The 10,178-nt window shown below is 33.7% G+C and overlaps 2 protein-coding genes across 3 annotated transcripts in view; both read right to left on the bottom strand.

Annotated features, from left to right (window-relative positions):
- The window catches only part of LOC122629722 (40S ribosomal protein S23), a 4,403-nt gene extending 4,324 nt beyond the window's left edge, over window positions 1–79 (bottom strand). Inside the window, exon 1 of the mRNA XM_043813486.1 lies at window positions 13–79. Within this exon, the coding sequence (XP_043669421.1) occupies window positions 13–16 (4 nt within the window). The 5' untranslated portion in view covers window positions 17–79. The remainder of the gene's footprint in view (window positions 1–12) is intronic.
- A 185-nt stretch (window positions 80–264) lies between these two features.
- Window positions 265–10,084, bottom strand: LOC122629716 (mediator of RNA polymerase II transcription subunit 12). 2 transcript variants are annotated; one of them, XM_043813477.1, is made up of 12 exons: window positions 9,040–10,084; window positions 8,226–8,953; window positions 7,358–8,138; window positions 6,928–7,253; window positions 6,325–6,856; window positions 5,643–6,236; window positions 3,827–5,538; window positions 3,314–3,739; window positions 2,770–3,241; window positions 2,426–2,688; window positions 2,068–2,229; window positions 265–1,967 (listed from the first exon to the last, which is right to left on the bottom strand). In XM_043813477.1, exons 1-12 carry the CDS (start codon window positions 9,581–9,583, stop codon window positions 1,749–1,751), a joined length of 6,759 nt encoding a protein of 2,252 aa, XP_043669412.1. In that variant the 5' UTR covers window positions 9,584–10,084; the 3' UTR covers window positions 265–1,748. The 2 variants fall into 2 exon arrangements, with proteins under 2 accessions (XP_043669412.1, XP_043669413.1); XM_043813478.1 differs by having other exon boundaries at window positions 6,928–7,184.
- Window positions 10,085–10,178: the final 94 nt, after the last annotated feature.

The following is a 10,178-nucleotide window of genomic DNA, read 5'->3' as shown; positions in this document are numbered from 1 at the left end:
GCCAGAACATACCCATCTTGATATCTGCGCACTGTAATTGAAAGAGAGCTACCGCCTAACTAAGCGGAAACTAGGGTTTTTTCGTTTTGGCTCGTTGAAATATTACAAATTCGGCCAATCATAGAGCTTATTTTTATGAATTTGTATTAATGTGAATATATATTAATTTATAATAATATATGTTAATTTTCGGAGTATGACAATTAGCAAGAAATAATGTTTGATGTAGGAATAATTTAATTGCTAATTTTTTAGAAATGCATGTTTGATATTCTTATATGTATGCTTTATTACAAGTTAATAATTGTTTATTTTATGATACAAGGCATTGTTTAAAAAAATCAACAATTAACTAAAATAATATGATATAATACTCAATATAGTACATAGTTTTTCATATTAAACATTAATTCAAAATGCTTTTATTTCTGGTTGTAAAGTTAGAAGAAAATATTCTTATAATAAGATGATAAATAAATCTTATCTTCTCTTTCCATTGTCTTGTTTCATGAACTAGTTTTGTAACACTGATCGTGTTACATGAACGAAATATATTCTACGTAGTATACAAAGTTATGAAGTACAATTTAATGAAGAAATTCATTTTTATCAAATATAAGATATTATTATCTTCATTTTCGTAGTACGTAAGTGAGTTTTGGCAATTTATAGAAAGATTCTAGAAATTCAAAAGTAAAATTGATATCGTATATACACGATTATGTTAACATTAACTTAAAAAAATAAATTGAGTTTAAAAAATGGTGAAATTTTTAGATACATTCGTCTTACAATAGCTTATAAAAGTGCAAAGCTTACTTGCTTTGCATTCAGTTCACAATTATTCTATCACTTCTTGATAAAGAAGTAGTTTGTTTCTTCGATAAGATTTCAACATTTTTAATCTATCGCTAATAATGCAAAACAGTATTCTTAAAAAATGTATACACATTATAAACTATGGTTCATCATTATATATACGCATATAACATTTCTTTTATGGTCATCAAAATAAACTCATATTTATAAATTAATTGATTTAGATTGATAATGATTTCTATAGTCTATTTTTAATCCTTAGGACATTGAAAATTAGAAGCAATCCCAGAAGGGATTTCTTGTATTGTTGCAATATAATATCGCTCTATCTATATTGTTAAAAATAACATCAAGGATATATGTATACAATCTAAAATATGATATATACAATACAAATTAGTAAGACTAGGTAAATTAAAGTATAAGACAAACTTGTAGTAGTATTTATAATAAAATAGTAGCATAATGAATTGATCTACTTCATTGTCAATAATGAAGATCTAGATTTCCGGAATTTATGATATTATGCATTTTCTTTAACCCTCTATATTAATCCAATTTGTCTTTTTATCTAACAAAAACTTATACAATTTTAAATTTACGATATAACTTATATTATTATAATTATATCATATTAAGTATAATTTTTACTTAGTAAACATTTACTTTCGAGATATTGTGATATACATATTTATGATAAAGAATAAAATAAAATTTTAAAAATGCAAATATATGAGTATATAATTTCAAAGTTAGGTGACGTTATAGAGGATTAATGCTTACTATTCTGAACACATAGGTCGTTAACATACATGTCTAAAAAATGAACAACGATTTTGTTTAAGTTACGAATATACGAGATTAATAAATGATGTGTGTATACATTTTGAAGGAACACTGTATCATATCGTACTATGTTGTTCTTAGTTTTAATATCCTGGTGGCTGATGTTGATAGGGATGCTGTGGTGGTTGACTCAGGTGCCGCTGTAAATGCGTAACTAATTGGGGAGTTGGTTGTTGTCCACCAGCAGTACCTTGCTGTTGTTGTTGCTGCTGCTGTTGTGCTTGCTGCTGTTGCTGCGCTTGTTGTTGCTGTTGTTGCATAGCTAACATTTGTTGTCTCATACGTTGTTGATTTATCGCTTGCTATAAAACGAAAAAATATAAGAAAGATTTTCTTTTTATAAGATAAATTATTAACTATCTTAAAATTATATATATATTAGCTTGAAATATATGTATCTACCTGTTGGAATTGCTGGTTTTGTTGTAAACTAACGTTTGTTGTGCCTACTCCAGTTACTCCTACCGCACCTGGTTTGCCAGTTGCTTGTCTGTATGGTGGAGCAGGTTGGTTTTGAAGACCCCCACCCATTGGTCCCATAGCGTTCATTGTAACATTTGGTGCCTATAAATAAAAATTACATATAAAAAGACTATAATCAACCATCATTGTATGTTTGATGTATTCCATCAGTAATTTCAGTCATCCGTTATAATTTCACATGGATTCACAACTTTGGTTATATTAGTTTAAAACAACTTGAACAACGCTATTGTAGAGAAAAGATTAAACAAGCTTTAACAAAGTATTTAATACTTACTTGCAAATAAGGTGGCCTTGTTGCAGCAGGTTGCATTCTTTGTTGTGGCATATATTCTGGACCTCTTTGAGGTCCCATCATTTGTTGTTGATTTGGGAACATCATATTTGGCTGTTGATTCATTATCCCTTGTTGCTGCTGTTGCTGTTGTAACAATTGTTGTTGTTGTTGTGTCTGCTGAGGTGTTTGCTGCTGCTGTTGTTGCTGTTGCTGTTGTGGTATCATTTGTTGTCCTCCATATCCTGCATAATTCTGATTCATTCCTGTAAATAATAGTAAAAAAACATATTAGAAACGTTCTAAATTTTTGTAGCATATATCTTTTTTAATCTATGATATTTCACCTTGCTGCATTCCAGCATACATTCCTTGCTGCTGTTGTGGTTGTTGCTGCTGTTGTGGTGCAAACATGCTCTGTTGTGGATTGATACCTGGCGCACCATGTTGTGCTCTTAATTGCTGTCTAATAAACTGTTGCCTTTGCATGCCTTGGAAAGCACTTGGACCAGCTACTGGTGTAGGATTAGGTTGTTGTTGAGTACCCATAAATTGATTTGGCAATCGCAAACGTAACATATTAGTTAATGCTTGTTTGGATTGATTATTCATTCCGGGTCTTTCATAACGAGGTCCGCCAACTGGTGTTGGTGGTAACTGTTGTCCATATCCATATTGCTGTGCTGGTGTGTGATTTTGTTGATTTGCATACCATTGTTGTTGAGGTTGTGGAGGTTGCCCAGTGAACATTCCAGATTGCTGAGCAACAGCTGCTTGTTGATTGTTGAATGCCATTTGCTGCAGTTGAGATGGTGGTTGCTAGAAAATCATTTATTATGTAAGTTTAAAAATCTTAGTATACAAAAAAATTGTTATAACGACTGCACTAACTTGTATTTGTTGCGACACAGGAGCTGTAGGCGTTGCAGCACCTTTGTTCCTTCTATGCCGTCTAGCTTTCATAGCTTTACCTTTTCCATTAGTAGCAGCATTGCCTACCCCGCTACTACCAACACTACCACCAACTCTACCTGGAGAGTCAATGCTCATGGGGGTATCAGCTTTGCCAGGTTCAGATTCTTTTTTATCTGGCTCCAGATCTTCTGGCGGCAAAGGTGGTGGGTCCAAATAATGGCTAGCTGGTCTAATCTGACTGTGTGTATGATACCTCAATAATTTATGAGCATTTTGATAAGTAAGTGGTTTACGTTCTAGTCTAACTGCCCTGAACCATGCCCAAGATAGAGGTGCTGGATTTTTATGGCCTTCTAATAATTCCCATGCAGAAACTCTTTGTGAATCGCATACTTGTAAACCCTGCTCATATATATTTATCATTAAGATAGACAATTCTCAAAATGAGAGAGATATTTATTGTACATTATATAAGTGAGTTCATCTTACCTGCTTTTTATCAATACTATCAAAACCAGCGATTTTATTTCCCTTAGTATCTGTTAAACAACCAACTGGTTCACAAGTAATAACTTCCATCGTTAATTTTGGCAGGGGTAATAATTGCCTAACATATCGAATACTTGGAGAATTTCTATCACCAAGTTCCTTTTTCAACTTTTTCATTAAATTTTGATAATGCTTTTTATTTTCATCCTTTTCAGACTGTGAGTCCGAGACTAAAGTGGAATGTATCAGTGTTGCTAACATATCTATAACAGTAGTAAATAGTTCTGAGTTATTGTTCAGATCGATTACCCCATAACTGACTAATTGAACGAGTAAAATTGCCCAATCAGTTGTAGCTGTTGTATTTCGTTGTATTGTATCGAAAACACCACCGACTAAGCTAAATCTTAATTGAAGAGCATCTTGTAAAACTTCTCTTGCTTTGGGATCTTCAGAGCCTATATTTTTTTCTTCTTTGCTGGTATTAAGAAACTGGGATAATTGTGAATGTAATGATGTCAATAAACCTTCTCTTTGATCGTCTTGTCCTTTCAGACACGTTAATACCAATGATAAGAATGGCTGATGATTAAAAAGTGAAGGTGATTTGGATCTACCTCGTTCACGACCAGCCGTTTTTGACCAATTGCCAGATTCTAATACCTGACCTGCAACTTTAAGAACTCTCCCTTGTACAGCACTTGGTAGTTTAGAAACAAGAGGAGCCACTAACCATATAGAACCTGATCTTCTATCAGATTTGCTTGATAAGGTATTTAATTGAAATACATCTATAGCAGCTTTTGCAACAGTATCCAACCATTGAGAAAGATCGACAGAGCCAGGTGGAAATTGTTTATACATTAATTGTAGATCAAGCCAGGACATCCTAAGACTCCATTGCTCCAAATTTTCCAGAATATTAGTAATATGCGTTTTTTGATCGATGAAAGCTTCTGTTGGTGTCTCAGGATAGCATATCATATGTAATAATCTTTGTGCTTGACGTGGTGTTAACATATTATCTAATAGCATATCAGGATGACAAAGTTCTTCAGGATTTTGTAAACATCTTTCCAAAACCCATTCTTGACTACAAATTTGACGTAGCACATGCTGAGCAAAGTCCGAAAGACCTTTCACATTTTCTGAAGTCATACCAGCACTACTACTAGAGGAAGACATTGCAAGATCAAGCCCAAGATCATCACCACCTCCTAAAATATCGCTGGTTCCTAAAATGTGGCTAATTGATAATTCTCCAGGGCCACCGCTACTAACACCAATACCGACACCAACACTACCAGGTCCACCACCTTTGCTTGAATGAGTCATAGACACATCTGGTTTTTTAGGTGGCTGTTTTCCAGCAGTTGCATCAGCTACTACAAGGATAGCTTTCAGTACTGCTAATACTGGACCCACTCTTATGTTATTGTGTGCCGCAGCTAAAAGATGTCTATCACAACTTAATTTTATGCTGTAGCCTCGTGAATTTCCATTTGGTATTGGATGAGGACTTGTCCCAACAGAATACAAAGCTGGTTGAGGACATTCGACTGTTTTAAAAAGTCGTAATAATAGGTGACACGTTAAACGAGCTCCTGCTTCAGCTTCCATATCAGCATCTCCACGACCTTCGTTGCAAGCTTTAACTAATGATGGCAGTGCTATATGTACAACGAAGTCTTCCAATGAGAAGCAATGTCGAGCTGTAAAAGTAAGACAATAAATTAATAAAAAATTTTAGAAATATTTAATTCAGTATATTGTAAAGAATTATGTATTTGATCAATTTATTATTTTGTAAACTTACCAATTAAAATTGATGTAAATACTGCAAGAGAATTATGTATGCTTAAGTCTTGCACATCAACTTGATTTAATACATCAATGTAAAATGCAGAACTGTTAGAGGAACAACAAAGTGCCATGAGGACTCCTAGCCATTCTGCATTTAACGCATTACAGCAAGCTGTTAATTCAGCACAAGTTATGGCAATATCATTTAATTTGTCATTATCAGTTTCACTACAAACTGCAACTATAGCATTGCACACAAAACTGTAACGATTTGCTGGTGTTTCATTTAATTGTCTGGCCCATTGTGGTTCTATTTTTCCACCTCGTCTAGGACTAGTAAAGACATCTACCATAAATTGTGAATTATATACATGACTTGAGGGTGTTGGCTGTAACGCACTGTAAAGAGCAGTACGAATTTTTGGGTATGCATTACTAAATGCTTCTACACCATGCGGTTTGCTTTTCAACAGTGAGCATGTGGAATACAAATCATAAAGATGAGCCAATACACAACGTTCTGCTGAGCTGCAATCACTTGGATTTGCAACGTGTTTTACAACTTTGCATAGTAAATCAAATACGACTGTTGTTTGTTCTGGAGATACTAAAAAATAAATCAATTAAACATTAGACAACATTATTAATATTGTCCGTATTAGTATTGTTTAATACAAAGATCATTTGTTACTTACATAATAAGCAGCAATGATATCTTCTCAATACTCCTACAACATATAGACTTAAACTTGTAGTGTAACTTCTGACAAGTTGACTATTTCTTGCCGTAAATTGAGCTTCAACTTCTGGTAATTCTTTCAGTATTTGAATGCAGACATCTATCAGACCATAAATATTCAAAGCCAATTCCATTAAATCAAATAGAAAGGCTACATGCTCTTGTACTGGTAGGTAAGATGATCCAGCCAATGCAAATGTATTAAGCATTTCGATAACTTGTGTTGCACATTGCCACGTTACCACATGTTGGTCAAAATAACTTAAGTTTTGGAATTTCATTGTTATAGCTTCGAAATTAAATTCACTGCGCGAGTGCTTCTTCACTTTTCCACCTTCTGCAACGTCAATGCTAAATTTTTTACCGAATAATTTGCATACTTCTTTTGTCATTTTTTTAACAACGTGTCTAGCCTCATCTCGAACGCGACCTACTCCATACAGTAATACATGTCGTTGATTGCAATCATGCTGACTACATGTCTCATCCTAGAAAATATATATGATTATGCGAAGCTTTTTACATTAATAAACCAATATTTTGAATATTGATTAATTACCTGTGGTAAAGGAAAATGTGTTGTATATAGTAAATGACGGCTGTGACTCGATTGAATTTTTGAGTCAATATCCTCATGGCCTGTATGTCCAGCCAAAGCATCTTCTTTTGGACTGTCTGGTGCATCCATACTATTTTGTTGGTCTTCTTTAATATGTTGCAATAACTTGTCTAAGTCATCATCTATTTTACTATCATCATAATCCATAGCTCTACCATGATCTGGTACATCCAATTTAGTTGGTTTTAAATCTATTCCTGGGAAGAGACTATCCTCATCAATTGGTTCTCTATTACTAGGTGTTCCAGGCTTACTTGCTGCTGGGCCTGAACGAAATATTTCGCTTAACAAACTTACGCAATATTTATCCTTTGTACTAATATAAAAAACAACGCGAAAAAACATTGATAAAACTTATTAATGTATATACCTTGTATAAGATCACCTCTCGAAATCAATGTACACATATAGGCATCATGAGAAAAAACATCATGTCTTATTAATTCTGAGAATAAGTGAACTAAATTTGTAAATTGCGTTTTTGATTGCGATGTTGTATTATCTAAAACAGGAGCATCTGTATCCAAAAATTTCATTAACAGTGGTTGGAAAATTGGAAGTACAGGTGGATTTCCATTACTCCAAACGCTGTCTTTGTCATCATTGTCATTTGTTTCTCCAGTGGCTTCGCTTTGTCTTTTTTCTAGTAATTTGGCAACAGCCATTGCTCTATGTTCTCCCCATCTTTCTGCACTTACTGCCCATTCACAAAGAATTTCAACTACAGCAGAATCCTGTTGTGGATTATATTCTGTTTTTGTATCACGTTCATTATTATTATCTTTTGGAGGAGGAGCAAAAATTTTTGCATACAATGTATCTAATGAGTTAGTTGAATCCATCCTATCGAAACTATGTCTATCTAGAGCATCCAATGCCGCTAATACTTTAGTAGTTGTCATTCCTGCACTACTTTGCTGCCATTTATCACATGACCAACGTCCCTCTGCAGCTTGAGATCGAGCTCTTATATTTTCTTGTGCAATCTTTAATTGTTTCATTGTAGGATTAGTAGCACTTGCAGGTGGAGTTGGCAAAGCAGCAGGGGGACATGGCAAATAATCTAATGGAGAACCATTTAAGACGGTTGGAGCTTTCCCTTCTCCAACACTATTCCATACTAATGCTGTTGGACATTCCAAAGTGATAACCTAAGAGGATAATATAAAATTTATTTAGATAATTAAATATATTTGTTATAAGCAATATTCCTGATGTAAGCGAAATATTTATCTTGCCTGTATGATTGTAGATAAGCTATATAATACATCCCTATGGTGTGGACAAGTTAAATATTCATTAAAAGCTGCAGTTAATGGATTCGGTGGACCTTGATTTGTAACAGCAGCATCTTTTCCATTAGTAACTTCAGTTTTAACGATAGATGGACTTTGTGGATTACTATTCACCTCAATATTATTACACATATATGCCAATTTCCGACAACATAAATATGCTAAACGCCTAGCTAATAATTCAGACTGTATAAATTCTTCTAGATATTGTAAAGCTAGTGGCAATAGAAGTTTTAAGATACCATCCTCTGATGGAGATGATCTAATCTTATCTAATAATTCTAATATCCATTGGAGTAACTCTTGCCTGTCTAACAAACCCTCCTCAAACATATACTTGGCTAACTGAATACAATATTGCCACTGTTTCATTGCCAATTTATGTTCATCATTCATAACTGCTGCAGTTGTTGATTGAACATTCGAATTTGGTGTAGCTGGTTGAGTATTTATAGATCCATTAGTACTACTACCTGTATTATTGTTAACAGTATTGCTGTTACTTCCATTTGCACTCGGTGTAGTATTACCATTACACGAAGTATTTGTATTCGTACTATTATTATTAGTATTACTATTTGTGGTATTAGTTGATTGGGTACCCATATGATAATATTCTTGCAATTTTGATAGCTGATCTTTTAAAAATTTTATCAAGGTTCCTGTCCATTCTAAAAGAAAATAAAAGACAGTACAGTATAAAAGAATTTGGTTCTTTTAATTTTAATTATCTCGTTTGTAATTATCATATTCTTACCTGTAGTAGGATCAGGTAGTTGTCTTTTTTTTATCTTAGCTTCTGAAACTGCAACAGTATATGCTGAACTCAATTTGATAAACCATGCAGCTCTTAACATAGGTACTTGATATTCACACAACATCATAAATATTTCTTCTTTTTTATTAAAATTAGGGGCTTTTTTTGCAAGAGTCACTAAAGGTTTACAGCCTGACAAGTCTTTGAACCATGCTTCTATACCATTTTTTGTTCTAGCAGTTACAGGCCAAAAATTGTCTTTAGGATTAATTTGTTGTCTCTTTCTTCCAGTATCAGGCATAGTTGCAAGTTCTTCTTTCTTAGCAAGAATAGCATTGAAATAAGCTCCTACTTTGGCAGCAGTAACATTACAATGTCTTGCAGTGCCAAATTCGTCAGATAACTGCGGCATTGTTGCAAATCCATGTTTAACATTTATAGATGTAAGTTCATCCTCTTTTTGTTTAGGCTCTTGAGGATAAACATCAGGTGGTCCCAATCTGGGCTTCTTCAATGGTCGTTTCTCATACAATATTCCCATCATGGTACAAGATAATTATCAAATTGTATGGTTAATCATCAACATTGCCGATAGAAAAATCAAGAAAATGTATTAGAAGCTTGACATTTATTTGTGCGATTGCACAAGGTTTATAAGTTTCCTTTCCACCATCATATTTACAATTATACAATAAAATACTAACAACCACGATCACGCGAAAAGGACCGTACGATCGGTCACCGCGAGAATAATAACACAAGATTTAATAAATATTTACACATAATTGATACCGTAACGTTTAGATAGCAAGAAGTCACAACCTTACGTCAAAATTGTAACGATATAGAACGCCATTGCATGATATGTATGCAGGGTTTTTACCGACGTCACGGTAACCTAAAATAGTATCAGACGAGTCAAAAAGAAATTTCGGCCGCTTTTGATGATTCTTTTTAAACTAAACAACACCGAAACATTCTGTTTACGATGTTAAGCGACACGAAAGCATATTCCGGGAAACGCTTACAAAATCGTCTGCTAAAATTCATAAACCATAGAAAACGATTCATAGAGACGAAACATTGCGAAGTTTGTAAATCGTGCTATAACCAATCGAAAATCATTTCGGATTATTTAT

The sequence above is a fragment of the Vespula pensylvanica genome, chromosome 5, assembly GCF_014466175.1.
Source record: "Vespula pensylvanica isolate Volc-1 chromosome 5, ASM1446617v1, whole genome shotgun sequence".
Classification (NCBI taxonomy): domain Eukaryota; kingdom Metazoa; phylum Arthropoda; class Insecta; order Hymenoptera; family Vespidae; genus Vespula; species Vespula pensylvanica.
Note: the sequence above shows the minus strand (reverse complement) of the source record. Positions and strands in the feature narration are given on the sequence as shown.

What these genes read in the sequence shown, in the direction of transcription:
- LOC122629716 (XM_043813477.1), bottom strand. Translation starts at nt 9,583, where the DNA reads ATGATGGGAATATTGTATGAGAAACGACCATTGAAGAAGCCCAGATTG. An exon ending in CTGTGTCGCAACAAATACAA is followed by an intron (nt 3,242 to 3,313) that starts GTTAGTGCAGTC and finishes ATGATTTTCTAG; the next exon opens with CAACCACCATCTCAACTGCA. An exon ending in AAAACCAGCAATTCCAACAG is followed by an intron (nt 1,968 to 2,067) that starts GTAGATACATAT and finishes TTCGTTTTATAG; the next exon opens with CAAGCGATAAATCAACAACG.